The sequence below is a fragment of the Pleurodeles waltl genome, chromosome 7 (genome assembly GCF_031143425.1).
Source record: "Pleurodeles waltl isolate 20211129_DDA chromosome 7, aPleWal1.hap1.20221129, whole genome shotgun sequence".
Lineage (NCBI taxonomy): Eukaryota > Metazoa > Chordata > Amphibia > Caudata > Salamandridae > Pleurodeles > Pleurodeles waltl.
The window spans coordinates 1,216,258,597-1,216,283,358 of NC_090446.1; the positions used below are offsets into that span (position 1 = coordinate 1,216,258,597).

The following is a 24,762-nucleotide window of genomic DNA, read 5'->3' on the forward strand; positions in this document are numbered from 1 at the left end:
CATCTGTTCGTGGCATTAGTCGCTGCAGATTCACATGCGCCCACCCGCCTCCCCGGGAGCCTGTAGCCGTTTGGAAGTAATCTTCATCATTTTTACATTTGTAAATATATTACTTTAACCTTCATTTTGTACATACTTATTCATTCCATTGCATGGGCACTATTACTAACATACACAACTCCTACCTCACCCTCTGCAGGGAAAACAATCTAACATGGAGTCGACGCCCATGCGCAATGGAACCAAAGTAGGAGGAGTCCCTCGGTCTCGTGACTCGAAAAGACTTCTTCGAAGAAAAACAACTTGTAACACTCCGACCCAACACCAGACGGCGGACTATGCACAGCATGTGTATCTGCAGCGACTAATGCCACGAACAGATGTACACTGGGTAAGTGACATTTTCCATCGTCATTCAGTGTCCTCGATTATTGGAACTTTACACCCCATCAATTACAGGCTGGTGGGAAGGCCTGTTTCTTATTTAGCTCTCTTTACTACCCCTCTTCCCTTTCGGGCAGAAGAACCTCAAAGCCTGGATTAACTGTTTTGTCAAAAGTGAATCTGTGGGGTTAACGGGAAGAGACCAAGAGGATTGCATTGATGCAGAACCCTAATCATCTGCCCCCTATGGCCTTAGAGTAAAGGGCCCAGGGGAAAGAGGAAAGGAGCGAGAGCCACAGATAGTGTCCAAGATATGGCCCAGGAGAGGCGGATTATATGCTGTCTCATTTATGTGTTTGCATATGGACAGAGACAGCTTCCTAAGAAACATGGCTGCATGGAGGAGGATAATATACAAAGGCATTTTTTTTAAAGGGCTATCACTAGCATTAGTGCTGCTGGTACTGTGGCCAAGGGTGTAAGTCACCACTGCACCCCAATTATGGCTGTTTTACAGTGAAAAAGCAGCATGTAGGCCAAATGTCCTTCTGAACATTGGAGCCCAGGTCACAAAGAGGCAGAAAGTATGGTTGGTACTACTGGTACAGTAGCACTAGGTCCCAGCGGTCTGAAGAACTAACTAAACCATAATCATGACTGTTTTGCCATTGTCCCTTGCTTGCATAAGGACCCAGTCCACACCTGAAGTGCCAGTGTTGCTTTGGACCTTGGAGAAATGGCTCAAGGGGGGGGAAATTGAAGCAGGGGTGACACCTTAGTTTGGCCTCAAAGTGACGACAGTAAGGGGCATGTGACAAGATGAGATCCCTGTTTTTAACAAAGAGCCGAGAAGATGCCTGCTTTGCAAGACAGTAGCTATCATTAGTGAAGCGGGTACAGCTGCACTGGGGCCCAATGCATCGCAATTATGACTGGGTTGCTTTAAATCACACATTCGGTCCGAGGGTGCCTTTGCAAAAAAAAAAAAAAGGGAAACCATGTGGGAGTTCATTTTCTCAAAAGGGACAGAAAACCTGTTTTTTTATTGGTGTGCTGGTCAGACATTGCGGGTAAGGGACAAAGGAATCAGAGGTGATGGCCTGCTGCTCAGGGCCTCATTTATCATTAGTGCACCAGGTGCATTTGCATTGGAGCCCAGGAGTACAAGCGGCTCACAACACCTCAGTTATGTGGAGTGGTACTTTTGGCTCAATTACTGGTTTTGTCTGATTAATTTGCTGTTTTATAGTCTCACATTTAGTGTGTATTATAAGCTACAGAAAAACTCCCCCTGAAAACATATCATAAGCCCGCTCCCTGTGCTCTACCCTGCCTCTCCTGCTCTCTGCCTTTGGCATAAAGTTTTGGAGGTGGCCCGACTTAAAAATATTTTGTGTAGGGGCTCAGAGTAAAAACATTTTAAGATTTCCATATTAAGGGCTAGTAAGGGTTTTTAGGTTTCAGAGGAGGGTAGAATTGTGCAGTAGTATTGGGTTTTTAGGGTGCAGCGAAGGGTAGCATTAAGGGGTTGAACAGGGTTTTCAGATGCAGGGTATGGTAGTGTTAAGGGGTCGTAAGGACTTTTTAGGATTTTGGGAAGGGTAGCATTAAGGGGGAATATGATTTTTTTTTCAGGTTCAGCGAAGGGTCGTGTTAAAGGGTAATATGAGGTTTGTAGGGTTCAGGGATGGGTAGCATTAAGGAGAAGTAATGGTTTTTAGAGTTCAGTGTTAAATGGTTCAGTTTCAGAGAAGGTTATGTGGTGTTTAGGGTTTAGCAAAGGTAGCTGTAAGGGGTTTTTAGGGTTCATGAGAGGGTAGTGGTAAAGAGTAGTAAAAGAGCTTTTAGAGTTCAGGGAAGGGTAGCATTAATAGGTAGCAAGGAGTCTGTAGGGTCTGGATTATTTTATATAAAGCATACAAGCCATAGAGCATCACAGCGCTTTATACAACTTAGCAAAACATGTACAGATTCAAACGGATTGACAAGGGAAGAGCAGGATGCAGAAGTATGTAGAAAGCAAAAGAGTCCATTACAAACCTTATTGTAAGGCAGGTTCCCAAGCAGAGTAATAGGCGAGGACATAAAAGTGTGTATACTGTGCATGTACTCTATGACCATTGGGAAGGACAATGTCAAAACGGCAGAACCATTCTGTATTTGAGTAGCACAATGTATAGTCCACATAGAAGTTGTACAAGACGATCATCCATCCCATCTCTGTTCCAGAAAGAATGTTCATAGCACCTCAGGATCATCACTGTAGTCAAGGGTCATTCAGTAATCCACATCTCCTGTTAGGGGGATCCAGCAACATTTACAGGCATATTTACAATTGATCAACATGCATCAGAGCATCCAGTCAGTCTAGCTAGGAGCTGTGGTTGAGAAGAAGTTATTAAAGACAGTGTCTTTGAGTTGTTTTTGTAAACGCTGAGAGGGAAGTTAGTGTTTGAATTTCAGGGGATACACAGTTCCGGTTGGCCATCACAGAACTTCTGTTTCTTGTTTAGATAGTGTGATTGGGCAGTGTGGATGATTTTATGGGGTATGCAGGTAACTTTGAACATGGATCTCCCTTTAATAGGCGTTCAATTTAGGAAGGATAAGATGGGAGTGAATCAAACAAATTGGTCAGCATCTGAGGCCTGTTGAGCAGCAGCATGCAGAAAGACTTTTATCAGGGCTAGTGGAGTTTTTAGGATCCCTGACAAGATGGCATTTCCATCTTTCAGTTTAGATAGGACCAAAGTTTGAGTAACTGTTTTCAGTAGTTGGGTGGGTAGGAAGGGTTTAATCCCCCGGATTAATTTAATTTGATGATTTACATTTTTTGAAGTCATGTTGCTGTAGTTGAAGACTTTTAGTCTTTTGCCTTGCGTGAAACCTAAGGAGGTTACTTTTTCAGCGATAGAGTAGCAGTTTAGGATGCTAATACAACCTAAACATTCTTCAACTGGCATAAAGTGTGACTTCAGTGAGAAAATAAGAATTTCTATCCTTTGGGGTTGATTTAAGGTGGTGCATTGTCATGCAGGATTGTATTATGTCCAGATCTGGGGCCAGTCTTGAGATGGCAGCTCATGAGGAGACTTTCAAAAAGAGCTCAGTGTCATCCACAAACTGATATGATATGCTCATGCCCTTTAGAATAACACCAAATGATTTAAAGTAAAGGTTGCATTGAGGTACTCCTTGGTACAGTGCTACGGTGTTCCATAAAGGATGTTCCAACTTGAAAATCTGTAAGTATTTCTGTAGGTATGACTTGAACCACTTCAGGGCTTTCTTATCAAAGCCCATGCGGTCTTTTAGAGTATGGCATGGATATCATGGCTGACACCATCAAATGCTGCCAAGAAGCCGAGTAGTATTGAGTCACCACTGTTCATGATTCTGACAGTGTCATCTCCTGCTGGATGGCTGTCTTGTACTTCAGCCTTATCTGAGCCCAGATTGGAACTCACCAAGCAGTTTACCATCCTTTACAAATTGTTTTAGTTCAGACTTCTCCAGCTTGTAGATCGGGAGCTACCAGTAGCTCTCCAGCTACCTTGAAGTAGCTGTTCTGTGTGCATTCCAGCCTACTAAATTAGAATATTTTGCTTCTTTGAATTAACATATGTATTCCAAAATTGAAAAGTGTTGATGACCAAATGTGTATTTTTACAACTCATACGCTGATGTTTGGAGAAAACTAAATTTGCAAAATATATTTAAAGCTGTGTTTTGAGTTATAGATCATGCAATATTACTAATATTACCTTGGTGCTAGGGCCATAGTATCTATGGCACTCATGTATTACCAATGTGGAGGAATTCCATTAATGTTAGCAAGCCTGCCTGCTGCGCTGAGCATGGTGATCTTTGCTGATACTCTTGCATGAGATGGCTAACAGTGTAATGTTGTCTGATGTGGTCACTTTTACAACACTAATAATTTTGATAGCTCAGAATGCTTTTCATTTAATGTAAGTAGCTCTTGTTACAGAAAAGATTTGGCGACCCCTGTTTTAGTTGAATGTTGGTAGCGCTCTCAAGGCTTTTGGCTAGAAAGGGCAGCCCAGAGATAGGCAGAAGTTGTTGAAGCCCACTGGATTATCAGTAGATTGTTAACCCACTGTGTCAGAAGAACGTTATGCATCTCTTTTGCTAAGGTGGGTTGGTAGTGGGTTTAGGGAGAGACTAGAAGGGTTGCTTCTGGAAATAATGTTTTGAAGTTCAGGCTGTGAGGTGTCCTGATGTTGGTGGACAGGTGTGCTACAGGTGTTGATAGTCTTAACAGGAAGGGATGTTCCAACATTATTATTGATCTTGGTATCAAGGAAGCATGTAAATTCCCCTCATTTCGTTTCAGGTTCCAATATTTCTTGAGTGGCCCTAGGTTTTGATGCTGCTTTGATTATTTCAAAAAGCGTTCTCAGTCTGTTGCTGGCCAGCTCAATCTGAGATTTGGTTTCAAATATATGCTTCTTGTAAGATCATTTAGCACCACGGAGGAGCTCAAAATAGTTTGAGGAGGGTTTTTGTCACCATGACTGTTAAAAAGTGGAGTTTTCTTTCTTCACTGAGATCTTTCATGCACCAGAAGTGTGATCTTTTTCTTTTGGACCTTTCTATGAGGGGTGTTGCATCATCCATAATGACAGTTAAAATGTTGTTGAAGTGATTCGTAACTGTATCTACATCCTGCTGTTCCACATAGAGAGTCTGTATGTTTGACATGCCTCCAGGACATCATGGTTAATGTTGTCAGTGACCCTTGTGGGTGGTAGATGATAATAAGTTTAGGAGAACTAATGTCAATGGAGTTGATGTCTACTAGGAGACACTGAAATGTGGAAAAAGATCTGCTTTCATTCAATTGCAGGTGATAGACTTTTTGTGTATGATGCAACTCCTCTACTTTTTCTACCTTCCCTGTCGAGGTGTATGATATCATAGTTAAGCAGGGTCAGAAAGTCTGTACTTGTCGAAACCATTTATTAAGTCGGAATTCTGTTCACGAGATCCAGATCCATATCTAAGCCAGCAATCTCGATTTTGTGTCTGACGTCGGACCTACAGTAATTTAGTAGGCAAAATAAATTGGTTGAGAAGCTGTGGATATCAGTGGAATTCCACAACATTTATTTTGGGTGCCCGTATGGTTGAATGTCTATATCTAGGAAGTCCCTTCCAAACAGGAATTATCTTAGGATCATGAGTAAGGTTTCCTTTGACATCTTCATAGTCCTTACCATGGAGTTTGTTGAACTTGTGGTCAGGTTTCTTGTTTTAGTTGTGTTATTAATCTGTCAGCAGGGAGTCAATTCCTTTGGGATCGAGAGACAGGCATACTCTCCAAGGACAGGGTAAATGGTGTGGGTATCCTGGCATACTGTGTCTATTACCCCATCACCAAAGTGTTCTTGTGCTTGTTCAAATGTAATGAATCCTTTATTCCAGTACGGACATGCAGCCCACTCACAGTTAACCTTGCACCACTGATAGATGAACAATTCGCTGTTCATCACCTGGAATAGTTTGAGGGACCAATGGGGATCTCCTTAGCAAACGGGGCTCCTACACAGTGTGTGCCATATATCCGCCATCTGATGGACTAATGGCTGCATTTATATGTCAGCAGAGAGGGAACTCTGTTGCAACAATGTTCCCTCCCTGCCATCATAGTTGTCTACCTGCCCTATTTAAATTTGGGCAAACCATAATTTGATACCAGCCTTGACTACTCCATCACCGCCGTGGCCAAACTTCTCCAGCAGTCCGACAGAGTAAGGGCCATTGGAGGATTGGTTATTTGTCCATCTGCCCAATCATGGGCAGACATATAGTTGTTTTTTACGATTTGTCACTGACAGGGAAACCCTTGTGGTAAGGACAGTAAATAATACCGTAAGGATTCCATGGAGAGGGAACATTATCTTTTTTTATTTTCAAAAAGAAAATCCAGCTTCAGGATTTTCTTTTTGAAAATAAAAAGGCAAACAGTTTTGGCACGACTCTGTCACGTTGATGGAGCCCTGCACCAAACTACAAAAAAACATTGACAGGAACCACTTTTTTATTTTCAAAAAGAAAATCCAGCTTCAGGATTTTCTTTTTCAAAATAAAAATGGAAACAGTTTTGGCAGGACTGTCATGTTGATGGAGCCCTGCACCAAACCACAAAAAATATTGACAGGAACCACTGTGACAGCAGTTCCTGCCAGTGCTTTAGAAATGACCACCTGCTTGATCGTCATTTCTAAATTTGACTGGCGGCATCTCTGTCAGGGCAATGAAGTAATGTACTCTGTGACTGAAACTAGCCACCAAGAATTAGATTAGGCCCTAAATACGGCATTTATCTTGGGGTGCCTTAACCCTTCATAAATAACTGATGTAGTGTTCACTGTGCGCCCTGTCTCAACAATAACGTCAGTCCCTTTCCATGGCCTGCTGGGTTTAGTTGTCAGTCAGGCTCTCTTAAATAATTAAAATAATTTAAAATGTTGTGTGTATATATATAAAATCACCTAGTGGTGGTCGCAACTAGCTAATTATAGTTAGGACCATGTTTCCATAGAAGAAGCGTTTTTTGACATGCATATATCTTTGACACCGTTTGACGAATCTTCATGAAATTCCAAAATAAAGTGGCCCAGTGATTCTTGTTGTGCATGGTGATCCGTCAAGCGGGGGCTGAGAACAAGAGGGCTAAAAAAACATTGCGTTTTCCATGATAATTCCCATAGGACCTGTCAACACGTCTACAGCCCGAAGGTCTGGACGAAATGACACCAGATTTGGCAGAAAGCTAGCTGCCGGTACGCAGAATGTGCTTTGTGTTATTTGGTGTAAATCTGTCCAGTAGTTTAGGAGATATTTAGGGGCAAATAAATTTGTGCCTCGCTGGCTGCGATTATTTTGCGAATAATTTGCAAAAATTTTTGAATTTTCGCAAATGTGTGTGCAGAAAGAAGCATTGCAATAACCTAACTAGAAAGTTGTGCCCGCCATTTTATTTCACGGGACACGGTCCCCAGGGATGACAATTCAAATTGAAAGTGGCATAATGGATTAGGATGAAGGTGCCCTGACCCTTAGGGGTGTGATAGAGGTGTGTTTTAGGGGCAAATTATAAGTTTAATATTATTTTGTGTCATAGCACGCAGCGATGTGAAAAATCTAGATTTTTTGCGAATTATTCACAAAATATCTGCAATTAAGGAAAAATTTGAAAGAAAAACCACAGAGTCATTTATACAGTAATTCATTCACTCATACATGCAGTCAGAGGCTCAGGCGCCCACTCACAAACCCACTCATAGACTCGCACACACACTTTCAGACCCACTCAGACAGTCATGCACCCACTCACACATCCACTGACAGAGACAGGCCCTGTGGCCAACCTGCGCTGCGCACATCAAAGGCCATGTGTGGCGCAAGGTTGGGTGGTTATAAGGGCTTGGCTGCAAGGCGACGGGGTTGGAATAGCGTATAGTAATTAAACTGACTTTACGTAAAAAATATAAAAAAAGAAATTCACTGAAGAAAGCAAAGGTTACAGGGACCTTATAGTTAGGTTCTGAATTTACTTGTACAGAGCCATAGAAATTCAGCAGTTAAAGTTCTTTCAAGTAACTATAACTCACGCCCTAAGGTAACTATAACTTGTGCCTTCGCCATGCACAGCTAATTACTCCACATATTATGTCATTGATGAGATCTTGTATGGCATCTTTGATATCACTGCAGTGTTTACTGTAACAATATTGATAAGAAAACTGTGCATGGCAAGGGCGCAAGTTATAGTTATCTTGGGGCGTGACCCCTCCACCATTTCCCTGGGGCAAAATCTTTTAATTATAGTTGGGGGGTCCTGCGGATGTCGAACCCCCCCTCCTTCTGCCCTGGGCTCCATGGACTGCCACCTTCCCAGGGCTAACAATCTCTTGTATGTGGGGGGCCACCCTGCCCCCCGCAGCCCCAGGGACCACCACCTCCCTGGGGCAATTGTTTCAAAATAACGGGGGGAGCACTGCCCCCTACAGTCCTGGGGGCTTGCCACCTCCCAGGGGCTGAATAGAAAGAATGAAGGGGGTCCTTCGTGGACCCCTGGCCCCGGGGTTACCACATCCACGGAGCTGTTTAAACATTGGAGGGGGGGCTGTGCAGCCCCCTCGTGGAGCCAGTAGTGGCCCTGGGTACCGCCAGGGCTGCCTCTTGCGGTGTTCTGGGATGGCCAACCCCTGGGACATAGCTGTTTGCTCTGACATGGAGGGAGCTTTGACTGCTCCCGCCAAGTGAGAGCAAACACAACTCCACTCCCAGCAAGCAAGAGCTGTATAAGAGCTCTCACTTGCTGGGAGTGGAGGTTTCCTCAGTTTCCCTGCCCACAAAGATGCAGGCAGGGAAACAGAGGAAACAATTGCTCTCACAGACAGAGAGCTGAATGTTTAGCAGCTCCTTGTTTGTGACAGCAATGCTGGCTAGAACCACAGGGGCATTCAGGCTCCCCCCGTGACCCCCAACAGTGGTGACATGACCGGGCCATGGGGCCAAAATGGGCCCGGGAGAGAGGCCACGCAGCCCCCTCCCCCCCAAAAATATATATTATAAGGATAGGCCCCGAGGGATGGCATCCCCAGGGCCAAAATCGGCTGGGGTAGGGGGGCCGGAATCCCCACTCCCCTATTAAAATCTGAAAGCCTTCATGGAGGTGAATGCATTACTGATCTATTGAAGCGCAATCTGTATGTGACTGTGATGAGTAAATTCTTTTTTTTGTCGTCCTCCTGGTGAGAGCAGAGTCCATGGTTCTCTCTTTACAATGCTACGAGTGTAGAAGTGCAAATCCCCTGCAAGCTGCGCCCGCTTGGCCCTGCAGTGTTTACGTTCGTAGTATGCAAAGTTCTTCATGCATTTTGCCATTATGATGAACAGCTTACCACAGAACCCTCCAGTGCGTTTTCTGCCACTTTTGGTGGCGCATTCTTGATGCTAAGGAATATGAGGACATCTCCACAAAAACAAAGAAGCACTTACGTCATATAAATAACAGGAAGGACTCTGGTTTTCTGGAGATTTACATCTTTGTAGTCTTGTTGGCTTCTCTGTAGCTGGAAAATGTGTGAAATTCTTTGCATACTACTAACGTGGACAGTACGGGTGCAAGCTGGCACAGCCTCCAGTTGATTTGCACATTTACATACTTTGAGCATCTCGGCCCGTGGGACCTCATCCCCCGGGTCCCAGAATCCATTCAACAGGGAAGAATGGGACTGCACTGTCGCTGGCCAATTTTGGCTTGGGGGACTCCATCCACCAAGGCCTGACCTTATATTTTATTTTGGGGGGGAGGGAGGCTGCCCGCCCGCCCGCTCTCTTGGCCCATTTTGGCTCTGGGGGGCCTATCTCTCAGGGCCTGGCCATGTCACCTGGGTGACCACCCCGGGCACCCATTCACCACTGTTTAGAATTGCAGGGGAAGCCTGAATGCCTCCGCAGTCCCGTCTGGCTCCCTGCCTCCTCGGGAGCCAGCATTGCTGTCACATGCAGCTCCCTGTCTGTGAGAGCAATCGTTTTCTCGGTTTCCCCTACCTTCATCTCTGCGGGCAGGGAAACAGAGGAATCCCTCGCTACTAGCAAGTGAGAGCTGTGTGGCAGCTGTCGCTTGCTGGGAGCGGAGTTGTGTTTTCTCTGACTTGGTGGGAGCTGTCAAAGCTCCATCCAAGTCAGAGCAAACAGCTATGTCCTGGGGATGGGCACCCAGGGACATAGCAGGAGCCAGCCCTGGTGGGTGGTGGTCCACAGGGCCATTACTGGCTCCATGAGGGGGGCTGCGTGGCCCGCCTCTAATGTTTAAACAGCCCTGGGGAGGTGGTAGTCCCCCTTCATTCTTTCTATACAGCTCCATGGAGGTGGCAGCCCGCGGGGCTGCAGGGGACCATGCGGTCCCCCGCCTATAATATATTGTTTGCCCCAGGGAGGTGGCAGTCCCCAGAGTCCGCAGGACCCCTCCGTCCTATAATAAAAAGATTTTGCTGTGGGTGGTGGTGGTCCCTATGGAATAAATAAGCCCAGGAGAGCACCCCATGCATCCCCTCCTGTATTTTTCACGAATTTACAGCAACATTTTATTTCTTCTAAAAAGTGCTTTTTTTATCCTGGGGAACTCCCTCTGGGATCTCAGCACCAGAGCTAAGGGTTATTTAAAATGTTTTTCTCTGGGACTCGGCTGGTTGTTGAAGTGTTGGTAGCCAATCGGATCTCTGCACAAGATCGGGAGGATTTGCAAAGCCTTCATGCCGCTAGATATATAAATTTAGTTTTCCTTTATTTTCTCTTCAACTACTGAATAGATTTACACTGAATAACAAAGAGTGTAATCTGTATACCAAAGCTACCTTTCCGCCAAATTTGGTGCAATTCCATCCAGTGGTTCGGGCTGTAGTCGTTTTCAAAGCTCCTATGGGAATTAACACCCAGGCACAACAAGATTCTTTGGCACACTTGTTTTGGAAAGTTTTGTCAAATGGTGGCAAAGATATAGGCAAGTCCAAAAAAACGCTTTTGCAACGGAAACGTTTGACAAACTTTTCTAAACTTGTACGCTAGTTAGTTCAGCTGCTGTGTAGAAAGTTTTGTGGTGATTCGTCAAGTGGGGGGAGAGGAAAAGAAGAGGTCCCTAAAAAGGATGTCTCCATGCAATGTCTATGGAGATTTTGTATTTTTGTGTTTTTTAGGCCAGCCCTCTTCTTTCATTGATCTATTCAAATATCATTCACTTTCTCGTTTTGCGTATGAACAGGACTGAGCATGGCGCAATGGGCCAAGCACATTTTAGTCATTGAGTTTATTGCCTTATCTGTGTCTCCTTTTAAAAGTCCCCTTTCATTTCTTTCCTTCTTCAATTTTTATAGCACTGGATCATTCCACACAACCAACTTGGAATGTCACTGTCCATAATATAATATTGTTTTACTATTGCAAGATGGATGGCTGTTACACCTGTTCCAGGATCTGTGATGAGAAAAATATTAAGCTCTCACCAGACTGATTGCAAAGAGAGGAGGAAGCAGCATTTAACGCATTGCTAATCAGCACTTTGACAGATGCCGCACTAACATTATGGCTGGGTTTCCCGCTGATTGTATTGTTCAGATGTTTACACACTTGCAGTTATCGAGAGGGGTTTTCCCCGAACTGTGTTGAGCGCAGAACCAGAAGGGAGGCAGCAGTGCTTCAGACATCAGCACTGAGTGAGGGATGTCAAAACTTTGACTACTTTTTTGTTTATTCAGTGAACTCCAGAGGTTTCTGGAAATAGGTGTGGTGAAAACTTAGAATCAGCCTTTTCCAACATGGTGGCCTGTCCTTTGGAAGATGTCTGAAGTTACTAATCCAAGATGTCAGAGAGTCTTTTCTCGTGATGTCAGTTCCTGCTTGAAACGTTTCCAAAGGAGACTGTTACAAGAGAAACGTGTTGTTATTACATGTTGTCGCAGTCAACACCCAGTGCTTCTATTTTCATCCCTGCTTTTTGTGTTTACCTGTTTCCTTTACCTTCTGAAATCTAGTCCTGAATTTTACCAGGCTCCTTTCTTCTTCCTGATGTTAGGAGCAGTTTGGTGCATTGATCTAGTGCTATCTTCATCTCCAATTAAGTGTTGCAAGACTATCAAATTACTTTTTTTTTATTTTATTTTTTTACTATTTTTGTTTTTTCTCTTCTATTCGGAACTGTTTATTGAATAGCCGTCTTGTAATGGTATTGTGCCTAGTGTACATTTGTTTTACTACTCCAAGAGGACTAACTCATTGCTTCTCAACGTGGCAGCCATTTTGGAATTTTAAAACAACACAATTTGTACAATATCATTGCCAGGTGACTGTCCTGTGCTATGTATAATGTGTTTCTTTTTTATTACAAGAATATGCCCCCCATGTTTATGTGGCGTTATGATTTTTTTACTTTTATGGTTTTAATTTATTTTGGAAATGCTTGTTTGTGTTTGGTGCGTATGTGTGGGAAATTCGGGAACTATAAAAATAAGTCAGTGGATAAATGAATGGATGAATGTAAGTGCGAGGTTCAGTTACAGAGTTAATCCGGAATGACTTACTGAGTACCTAAACTGGCCAGAGACTGGAGAGAATATTTTCATTTTATGCAAGACACATTGGCATTGATAATCTTTGTTCTTGAGTCTTGATTAACTAGTAACTACTTTTCATTTCAGGCACTCTGCCAAACTTGGGGAGCAGTTAGGAGATTTGCATCTGCAGAATCAGAAACTTGGAGAAAAGTTAGAGAAACAACAAAACGTAGTAGGTATGTTACTGAAGCAATAATGTCAAACTTCAACAGTCTTAACCATTCTAATGTCAATATAATGTGCATATGATGGACATTTCAGGTAGGGATATTTGTAAAATCTCCTCAATAAAGAAGTACATTGCAGAAGGGAGAAGTTTCAACTTCAATTTCAGTTAATTTCCATTAAAGAAACTCCATCCACCTCCTATACTTGTGCCAAGCGCTCCAGTAGCTAGCTATCAACACATATTTAATTCATAACATTACAACCCCATGCTAATAAGGCAAGAATGTTGGTGAAAGATCTGCAGCTTGGAGAGAAACAAGCTGCATCACAATGCCAAACATCCTTCTCCCCATAGACAACAGAACTCAGCAAACCATAAATAAAAACTAACAGACAAAAGAAGAAAATAAAATACACATTCTTAGACCCCTTTCAAGGGGCCAGGAGGCAAGAAAAGGCTACTTGGCCCAAACGCGGTGTTGTGGGTTTTTACTCCTGATTTCCCCTGTGCCCAACCTACATTGGGCTCTGACTAACTGGTCCAAGGACTAAAGCTCTAGCACTTTACTGTCAGTGGTAGCACGGGTCAAGTAGTCCAAGGGTCTTCAGCAGAAGGTAGGTGCAAGGGCTCACAACTCAAATACCCCCGGTGTCCCTAGTAAGGTGATTATCCAGTCCAATACTGATTTAGTATAAAAGCAGAGTAAGAAATTGGGTTATTAGTTGATAGGGGTGGAAGCCCAACTTAAATAATAAACACAGCCCTTGTCAGGGTGAATCCCAAAAGTCAATAAATAAACTTGTGCTTAACCCTCTGAAAGCTAGGTGCAAAAGCAGTCAGGCTTAACTTAGAGACAATATGTAAAGTATTAATGTAGCACACAAACACTAATGAAATGACAACACAACAACCGTAAAACCCTCAACCAATTTTGAAAAGTAAAATTGTAATATATAAAATGACACCTAAATGACAAAAATCCAGTCAGTAGAACTGAAGAAATTAGTTTTTAAAGTTTTAGGAGAAATAGCGCAAAAATAATAAACTGCCACCTGTGCCAAAGCAGTTATCTGGTCGTGCTGGACCAGAGAAAGTAACATGTTGAGACCGACCCCAGTAGAGCATGGGTTAGATACAGGGACCAAGTTCATCTCATTGAAGGTCCTGCTGAAGAGTTACTTTTTCAAGTCTACACGAAGAGTGCTGTTCACCTTGGCAGATGCCCCAAGCAGGACTTTGTCGGTGCGAGGAGCAGGTTGGGTGTCCGGGACAGTGGGTGCTGTAGCATGGAGAGTCGGCTGTTGTTGGAGGCTCTTGTTAGCGGTCAATGCAGGTTGTTGCTGTCTTTGTGAAGTGCAGGCCTTACTGGAGCTTTGCGTTGGCGATCATCACAGACGATCACTGTTGCCACAAGGAGCAGGTCCTGCTGAAGCTTCACATTGGCAGTTGTTGCGCGTAATTCTCAGAGCAAAGAAGTCACTTCAAGGTCGCAAGAGCTCAAAACTCCTGTATATTTGACTTTTCTTCAGGCGGAGTACACTCCGAGGTCAGCCAAGGGTCCAGAACCTTGGTGGCAACTCTTGGGGATCAGGACTCACTCTGGCAAAGGCCAGTAGCAGGGCTCATTCATGTCCAGGCAGATCTAGTTAGTGTGGATCAGCTGGGCAGTTACAGGAAGGCCTCTGGAATCCTGATGTGTCCCTGTAGCTGAAATGAGTCAGTCAACTGAGCCCTGGGGTCACTCTGGAGTGCCTCAGTTCTAGGCAAGCAGGTCCAATATTCCTTCTTCAGACAGCCGGGCAGTCCTTTTTCTGAATTCTCTACAGGTCCAGGAGTATTCTGATTAGAAGTTCTGAAGGTTCTGCTTTTATACCATATACCAGCCTTTGTGTAGCGACATTCTCTGGCCTACCCCCAAAACTGGTCTTGGCTCCAAACTGTCTAGGGTGATAAAGGCAAGCACAGGGCTAGTGTCAGGTGCATTTTTGTGTGCTGCAGAGAGTGCTATTTGAAGTGTAATCAGGGCAGGGTACACCTCCTCCCCAGCCATCCAGTCAGGAAGACCATCTCCCCACATACCAATATTATTTTGTCTCAATATCTGGAAGCAGTACTCAACCCACAACAGTAGAGCTATTCCGGTTGAGTGATCCAGGACACAGAAGAAAGGTACAGTTGGTTTGGGCAGAAAAATGGCAACGTTCTAAAAGTGAAAATTTGCAAAACTGCAAGTTAAAATCCAACTTCACCATTAAAGAGGACTTTAAATTCCAATTTTTGAGAGGAGACAGTATTTCTCTATCAGACCCCAAACTGAAGTTACCACGTATTAAGTGTAATGAGTTTACACAGTGTTAGTCTATGGAAGAATTAGCCTTACAGTAGTGAAAACGACTTATGAGGTTTTTCACTTCTAAGACATGTGAAACCTAAATCCATGTGTCCTACTTTTTAAGTACTATACACCCTACTGTATGAGCCTTTAGGGCCTACCTTAGGGGTGACGTATAAGTACTAAAAAGGAAGATTTAAAGGTTTAGGCCTGGCAAAAGGTTTACTTTGCCAGGTCGAAATGGCAGTTTAAAACGAGCAAATAAACCTCAAAGGAATTGTGTCCTAAATGCACCTCACAGACCTCTGGCCAAAGAGAAAACATATCCACCAATAGGTAAGTGGGCATTCTTCTTAAAAAAAAAAAAAAGAACTACAATATTGAATCCTCCTTCTGTTGTTCACTGGGCAAATCTCCTACAAATTGCTGGCAGACCGTAAATCATTTTAGATCCGTTAACAACTCTAAAGTCAACACAATCTCTGTCAGCCCTCTCCTCCATGATGTCCATACCTCAGAAGCATACTCATGGAATAAGTCAACTAATTTCTTCCTTAAATTTGAAGGCGGTACTAGCCTAGACCCCCTACCCCCCAAAACAAGAAACCATTCTCCAAAGACAGCTCTCCTGTCATTCTGTCATAGCACTTCAACACTTCCTCCATTCCTTCCTCTGTTTTACCCATAGGAACAAACCTACATACTTTCCTCTACAGCAAATCAGTGTCCATCTCTCCTAGCCACTGTTTTGCAGTGAAACACCCTTCAGTAACTACATGAATCTTCACCACATCCTCCCTGGCAATCTATTTCATTCTGCAATACCTTGTTGTTTAGACTAATCAACCTAGAAAGGCAATCTGCTGATTTGTTAACTACCTCTGGTATGCACAATCCATAATGCATTCTGATATATCTAAAAGTTCCAAACTGTGTTATAAAGGAAAATAGAGACTTTGAACGTTCACTCAACCAAATCTGGTGCTAAGCTGACATAAGGTCTAAGGTACTGAAAAATCTCACACAAGCTAATAAGTTCACCATTTCAGTGATGTTGGGCAAAGGAAATCTATCTTACATTACAGTCTTATTTAACTGAAGTAGGTCGATGCACAAACTGATGTTGCCACTTCTCTTAGTTGCTACTACCACCAGCGCAATCCACTCAAAACTTCGACTGTTAAAATTATCCCTTCCTCACACAAACATGCTGTCTCACACTTCACATTATCCTGCAAACTAAGTGGACCATTTTGAACCTTATATGCTATAGATATAGCACCTTCTTTCCACCGGACAGATATTCACACCTTTGTTTTGTTATGCAGTTTAACATATTAACTATTTGCTTATAACTTCCTCATTTTTCACATAAATGTTCTATTCTTTCTCTTTGAAGGATCCACTTTTGCAGCATCTTGTAAAGCGGTCTTTTCTACCGCAGGATTTGCACAAAACATTAATGGCAGCAGGGCATTCTTTTGAATTTTCCACGTGTCCTGGACTTCCACAGTGACAGCAAGTACCTTTAATTCGTGTGGTAACAAAAATTCTCACTTCTCCCTTGACTTTGGAACCAGTGGTTTGTACAGAACATGAAAGATCTTTAGCTTTGCAAAGCTCTTGCACACAAGCTAAGGAATGTTCAACTTTTTTCTGTTTTATAATGAAGTCATTCAAATTTGAATCACACCTAAGCCATAATTTATCTCTAATTTTCTCTACTTACGTTTCAACTTTCTTCAGTTATCACAAAAATTTATCGTAGAGGCTAACTTATGTAAAGCAGTAATACAAATCCTCTATAGATTCTCGCACCAAAACTGTGTCGCTACAGAACTGTGGAAATCTTGGGCATATTTTAGAAGTTAAGAATTTTAATAACGACATGAAAATCATTCAGACTCTGTACAACTTCCTCATTATCATCTGTAGATAATGTTTGGGAAGTTTTCATAAACCTCCTGGTCTTCATCCGCTAAACAAAGCACCAGCATTATTGTTTTCCTCTGGTGTGAGATTATAATCACATACTTTTAAGCAATTCATAAAAACCTTTTTGAGCTTGAACCGGTGTTTGTTTGATTCTGCTGGTGAAAGAAGAAAAAAATGGGAGTGGAGTAATGTTTTGTATTTGATAGTAGACAAGTATAAATATTTGAAAATGCAATTAATGTTTACAATAAAGAAGCAATAAAAAAACAATAAGTATATATCCGGAGCAGAACAAAAAATAAAAAATAAAATAAAAAGTATACATTGTTTAAATATTGGAAAATGCAGATTTTTGCAATAAAGAATAAAAAAGCAATAAATAAACAATATGTATATATTAGGAGCAAAATAAAACATATATAGAGAGAGGTTGCGCTGATATCCAATAAGATATTCTGAGAAATTAATCCATAGGTCAGTTGACAACAACTCTGGTATTCTGTGCAATACCCTGTTTTCTTTTTTGTTTTTTTAGGTCAGGGGACTGACAAGACATTACTATGCTCTTGGTCAGATTTGAATCTAGTGTCATGTGACTCTATTCTAGCAAAGATAAAGTCTAGAAACTCTGGCTCTGTCTAACTCTGTCCTCCTAAGTTTTTTATGACTACGTATTACCTCTGCATTTGCTCTGGCAGTAACATCCATATGTGGTCAACCATTAGCAATGAGCCAGGTACCGAACTTTTGTAAAACCGCTTTGGTTATTCCTCTCTTGAAGATTCCTTTATTGGATCTGAGGATTATGGACAACTAACATCCTACCTCAGTCCTTCCTCTTAGTACGAAGATACTAGAAAGCTGTGTCAACTTTCAGCTGTCACAGTATAGTGACAATAACTCTACTTAACACCTTTCAGTTGGGCTTCCGCCCAGCTCTGAGTACTGAGGCTGTATTAATCACTGCCGCCTATGATATTCGGGTGATGTTAGATGCTGGAGGCTCGGCGGCCATGTGCTCCTTAATTTGGATGTGGTCTTTCATAATACTCTACTGGAAAGGCTTTCTTCTGCCAGCCAAGCAGCAGTGTATACTTGGTTACCACTTTTTTAACCATCAGATCACAGGCAGTTCAACTATCAGCTTTTCGGCCTTCATTTAAATATTTATTTTTGGAAAGACACAGGGTTTGCTTTGAACCCTACATTTTTATGTTTAAATTAGTCACCTCTCCCTGATTTGATTACTTCTATCATCTTCTAATTTTACGCATATGTAGGGGATACCCAGTTTAATTTGTGTTTTGTTGGTGATCTTAATTCAATTCAGATTCAATTCAAAAGCTGCTTGGTCGCACTTGCTGAGTAGACAAATATTAATGTAACCGGTGTTCCCTGGGTTTGTGGCCTAAATGTTTGGGTTCCTACCCTTCCGCAGCTTTTAATGAAAGTAATTTGGGGGTTATTTTTTACACCAAGCTCTCATTCGAGGCCTGCTTCAATAAAATTACTTCCCCTTTCTTCTTACGATGAAGGCCTGAATTAAAATGTTACTGTCCACCCTGAGAGCCTCTAGGCAGCCTTTTGCCCAGGTTCTGATCATAAGTAAATTGAACTGTAAAAACGCTTTATTTATCCGTCTTCCCTCTGTTTTTTACTACACAAACTTCAGCTTATTCAGAACGCTGCCGCCAGGGATGGACTTTATATTCCCAAATATGCCAGAATGTCAGTCTATTTTTAAAGTCTTCACTTGCTCACGATTCATAAGAGATTAGTTTTTAAGGCACTCTCTGTAATAAGGCTATTTCTTACACCCTTTCTCTTAAGCTTTATGACTCACGTGTTTACCAGATGTATACCTCCCTTAATACTTCACGCATCAACCGATAATTCTGTTTGAGTCGCTAGGTTTCGCAGATCTCATCTAGGACTGCTTCTTCTAGGACTGCTTCTTCTTGAACTGCTGTCACCTAGAGCCGCCTGCCATGCAACATGAGTCCTATGTTATTACATTTTGCAAACTTAAAAAAAAAACATATTTTCAGTTTCATCAGTTTGCCCTTTGTACTCGTTAAATTTCGTCGCTCGTGCTGTCTTGCAGCTTACAACGCCAGGACACCCTTCAGTATCAGTGCACTTCCCAAAAATAAAAAGCAAATCAAATCATTTTGTTTCCCCATCAACACTTTGTGCATTGCAAGCTAGACCCCATTGTGACCCAGCACACTAACTCGGCATGCATCCACAAGTCACTATCCTGAGAACTGCGAGGGCACTGTTGAGCTATTGTTGGTGAGAAGGGGAGAGAGACGCTTAATTTCTCTGCATTTTTACTGCAAATGGTAGGTTTAATGATTTATGCAATATGTTGTGCAAATGTTTCCACCCTCCTGGCTATTAGTATTGGTTTCTCCTTTTCCTGTATTATGACACCTGTCAGGAAACAAAGGAGTGCTCAATAGTTTCAGTGCTCGTAAGACTTCAGACTGTCTCGTGTGTCACTATACCTTCCTGGGAAGTACTTTGGGATGTCTCTTTCAAGAAACAGTTTCTCAGCCATTGCGCAATTGTCTCATGAAAAACAGTAGCATTTTAGCAATGTATTTGGTAAAAAATGTTTTTTAAAGAAAACACATAACATTATCGCAATGTTTTGAAAAATTAAAATATCTCGTGAGAAAGTAAAATCTAACTGTGACATCAGTTCTTGACAAAATGTATTGGATGATTACACTCTAGCTTGTAGCCTTCTACTTCTCACTGGCCGTACATGATTTGGGTACGTTCCCCAGACGAACAAATGTAGTCACACATCCTGGACTTAATGTGCAACTGAACTAAAGCATCAAGATTTTACACAATAATGGCTGATGTGACTGTGAAAAAACTGTGTAAATACTCAAAAACGCTAATAGGTCAAGGCTCAGGGTTCTATGTAATATGATCTCCGTAAAACAACATGGCTGCACTTCCTAACAGTATTTGTCTAAATTCCACAACGTCTTTTGGGACATTTTTATTAAGGCTTAGAGAGGTGATGCCAATACTGGTGTTCCTGTGTAAAAGTGGTTCGTCTCCAGATGGGATCAGTTTATCCAGATGCTTTCCGTCACCCTTGTAATGATATGGTGGTACAAGAGAGCCTGACTAAAGATCACAATTTATCATGTGCAAAACAGCACTTGATTTGATGCATTGGGAATTTCTCTGGGTTCTAGTGCAAACGATGGAGTCTGTGCCTCATTTTTAAACGTTTTCTGTGCATTGCATAGGGTGCCCTGCGCTTGCTCTACTAAAAGCCACCAAGTGTCCTCTGACTATCACAAAAATTCTGATGCTCAGCAGATGTGCCCTTTATTCCTACTACACTTAGAGGGGTTATGAAACCTTTGGCTGAATTGTTGCACTGAAAAGCCAGTTCATTTCAAATTATTTTTTTCAAAATGGAGTAATGTTGTGCTCTTCTGGGTTGGCCCTCAATTGCTTCTGGTATTCCCTCTTAGGAATACCAACAGTCGGGGAATGAGATATTTGTTTATAGGGGGACTATGGACGTTCTCTGTACTAGTTAAATTACTATCCTTCCTATTTATTAATGTTCAGATTTCCTTTTGTATGAGGTTAGAAAGAGCAGATGTATTTAGATTTTGGGGGTGGGGTAGGGTTGCCAGATTCACATGTTGTGAGCCTCCTCTGGAATCATACGACAAGGTCATGTTCCAATAATTTATAATATTTACTGCAGTATAAAGTTCCTCTGGATTAACATTCAGAATTGCATCTGGTGGAATTGCAAAACTCATTTTTTCCCGGAATTAGCAGTTTTAATTTCCTACAAATTCGAGTTGGTAAATTTAAAAATCTAGGTTCAAATAGGTACTTTATTGGTAAACAAGAACAGAACTTGGGCAACATATTGGTTTCCTCCAAGAAATTATATACCTCGTGGTACAAATGTTTTGCTCGACATTCAAAAGTCATTTGAAAGGAGTTGATCGGACACTGTGATATAACCTAGGCACCAGGGGAACAAAGCAGGGGACGCAACTGAACTGTAGATTCCTTTACTTAACCAGCACACTGAAGAGAATTTTTATTTAGTGTAAATGGTCCCAAAACGACATGTCTACCATCTGTTGTTGGAATGGCAAGTTAGCAATTGTCCTGCCAAAAACATAATTTCTGTTGTTTCTAGTCTTGTAAAATAATGTAATGAAAATGTGATAATTTAAAATTATATTAAAGTTACATTAATGTGTGAATTTCTAACTTTTAATGCCTCCTTGCTCCATGGTATACTGTCTTTGCCTGTTATGGAAAGAAAGCATAAACTGTTATTAAAGAACTGGCAAAATAGAACACATGATATATGATTCTATTTTGTAGGCAAAGGAGCCAGTCAGTCGGATCTCCAGTATGTAGGCGAATTTGGGTTTCATACAGTTACCTGCTGTGGTTATCTCCCCCAGGTATGTTATGGTCTAGTGAACCGAAATTGTCTTGACTTTTACAGAAGGTTACATATCGATAAGCTCTTCGTCTGCCTTGCAAAATGCACTTGGTCCAACACCTAAAAAACCTAAAGTGTATTAGCCGAGGCCTGGAACCAGACCTTAGGCAGCCAATGTTTCACATTCAGTAGCCTGTGTTTTTCATCCAAGCGTGTCCTTACCAATATGGAATGGTACCTTCATGCAACGAAGTTTGAAAAGGATTTGATTAACTATCTCCCTTAATAGATATTGTGGTAGCTACAGGCTGGTGTAAACACCTTGGTGCTGTACAGACTGGGCTCAAACTATAGATATGACTTATAAAATCTAGAAGGTGGGCAGAGGAGAGAACACAGCTTAGTGTGGTAAAGAAGGAAGGTGTGCACAGGTCTTGTTTACTTTTATTGTTCACAAATGAAGTACCTGGCACATAAGTACTAACATTAGGTCCACGTGTACTCTGTGCTAAAAGAGGTTCTCGCACGTTTCATCAAATGGGTAACAGCATTCGATCCAAAGAAATATCTAAGACCTGCAGATGTACAACTCTTGATGTTCAGTACCACCTGGCTATTAAGGATTGTGTCCAGCTACCTTTTCGACGTGTTGCACATTGTTTCAGATATGCTGTTCTGAGAAATCAGAGACAGTTTATGTTTGGAATAGTTACTGATTTTGTGAGGCCTGTTTTTAAACAAAGAAAATACCCCTTTGACACCGCAAGACGGGATTCTTTCGGTGTTATCAGCGTTGTACCTTTATTAAACTCAGTGAGCTTTGCCATGACATCAGCAAGTGATAATTTGAATGCATTAACAATATGAATGTTTAATAGCAGTGACCAGGGTAACTCTGAGTCTCGAAGCCATCAGGCCCAAGCAACCATTAGTTCATCCTCTTTCTGTCTCTCCCTTCTCTGCCTGTATTTCTTTTGCATGTGATCTATTTCCTTCTCTTTTTCTTCCTCACTGCCTCTCTGTCATTATTGTGTACTATGTATTTATGTTGTGGGATTTTGTAGTGTGCAGCATACACACTGGTATAGAGGTATCTTGGCCCCTAAGCAGAAAATACCACTACCATGGAAGAGACACGGAAGGCTTAGCATGTAAAAATCCCAATTGTCAGTAGTTAACGACACTTCCGTAGGATTGGTTCCTTAGTTATATGTAAAGATATCATTCTGTTCGTGAGAGCCTGTGTTTGAGCGGACTTGCTGTTCCATTTGTCCAGATGCAATTTAGAAACAATAAACCATAGTTGGTCCATTTAGCTCAATTATCTGTATGGTCCATATTTGACATTTCTTATGTTTAAACGAACAGATTTTTGTGTATAGAAATCCTAATGCTTTAAGTACCCTGTTTTAAAGCGAATTTACTTTCAGTGCAATTGGTGAAATGCTTTGAAAACATGATACATTTTCCTCCATTGAAATAGAGTACTGACTGCAGCACTATGACTGTACTGCTGCTTTGCAGTATACTATTGTTTTTTCCTCAGGTAAGGGAGTTGCCAGTGTCCAGTCTAGATTGCATAAAGGCATCACAGCTCGTCACTCTAGAAGAAGAGGCGTGGTGTAGCTGTATGTGCTGATAAAACAGAATTTAGCTATGATAGAAATCTGTATATAGAATATAGAATGTTCAGTATCTATGACCATCCCAGAATTTCTGACCTGAATGCCAAGTGCCAAGAAAAGAAGGCCAGGATTTAGCATCACAACTACTAGGAGGGTTCAAAATAAGCATGGTATTGGTCTTGGCTGCATTCAACTTCATAAAATAACAAAACATCCATTCTTGAAATGCCTGTCAAGCAGCCTGAAGGATTAATCAGACCCAGATCCTCTCTTTAAATTTTAAGGAGAATTTGAGTATCGTAGACAGGTATGTAATGAGTAAGATGGTAGGACTATATATTAGACAAAGGTTAAAGCTAAACATTAAAAATAAGGGCAAAATGGGCAGGCTCCAAAGAACAGTGATTTTGGCTCAGGCCTAATCTGCCTTTCGGAGATGTCAGTATTCATATAGCACCCCAGACAGTCTGTTATTTAGGCATGTAAATATACCATGAAGTGTAAGATTTTTTGGATGGGATCTTGTAAAAATGATTGCATCCTTCAAATCTCAAATTGACTTTTGGATTACTCTACTGCTATCAGCCTGACTCTTGCTAAAATGGTTATCTTGCCTCAACTACTGCAACACTTTGTAAATTTACTGATGCTTGTAATGGCCCAGGTTTTCAAATTGTTAAATACATGATTGATTGATATGGTGTGAGGTACTGGACGGCGCAGGGTTAGTTTGACCACGATGCAGCTGCCCCCGATAAGGGTGGGATGGGTGCTCCAGTTTTAATGCCTACTGCTTGGCAGGACAGCTGCAATGGCTATCCTATTAGCTGGTGGGCCATAATCTAACAGAGATTGGGTATACAAACACTGTGGTTAATCAGGGTAAATTACACAATCTGCTCTGCCCAGACTCCAATTCACCTCTGCCTTGTCCTTTCGTACTGTGTATAGCTTTTTCATACTGGAATGTGACCCTACGATATACTGCCATATGCGTTCATTATGCTCTGAATATTCCTTTGCAAGGTCTCCCTATGTCTTCGGGTACCCTGTCTGCAATGAGGCTGCGACCCTGGAAGCAGGGTGGAGCGACAACGATCAGTGCGTTTTTTGAAGGTGGCACCCCCATGACTCATCCTGATTTCATCCATAATCATGGTGTGCTGGAAGCACTGTTCTCAACAGACGCTAGTAGTATTCATTATGTGTGTGAACATTGGACACCATGTGGGTCTGAACCAGTTACTCATGACTTTATGCAGGTGATGTATGGTATGGGTCACGGCAGCCACCTGATTCGCTGGCGGTACCGCGGTCTGCCTAAACACCTGATGGTTTCCTTAGCTCCCCTACAGAGCAAGTGGGAGGAGGACCTCTCATGAGGTCTGAATCATAAGGAATCTGTTGTTCTTTCTCGAATAACCCAGTAACTCCTCCAAGTGTATACAGTTTTCTGTGTTACATCAGGCCTACCTTATGCCACACAGGCTTCACTGTATGTTCCCCACTGTGGCCTCTGCCTAACCCGTAGCTGCACTCCAGATCTTCTGCATACATCATTGTCCCTCATTATCCACTTATTGAGCGGCTACTCGAACCTCTTTGTCATAGTTGACTGAGTTGGACCACTAGCTTATGGTGCAACACTGTGTTCTGGGATTATATCCCAGGGCCCAAGAGCTCCAGAGTGATTGCGTGCTTTGCAGATTTAGCACTTT

The 24,762-nt window shown here is 42.1% G+C and overlaps 1 protein-coding gene across 3 annotated transcripts in view; it reads left to right on the forward strand.

Annotated features, from left to right (window-relative positions):
- The window catches only part of LOC138246110 (ketosamine-3-kinase-like), a 161,754-nt gene that overhangs the window by 57,776 nt on the left and 79,216 nt on the right, over positions 1–24,762 (forward strand). For all 3 annotated transcript variants that reach the window (XM_069200354.1, XM_069200353.1, XM_069200355.1), the window contains exons 3-4: positions 12,615–12,706; positions 21,356–21,438. In XM_069200354.1, coding sequence (XP_069056455.1) covers positions 12,615–12,706; positions 21,356–21,438 — 175 coding nt within the window. The remainder of the gene's footprint in view (positions 1–12,614; positions 12,707–21,355; positions 21,439–24,762) is intronic.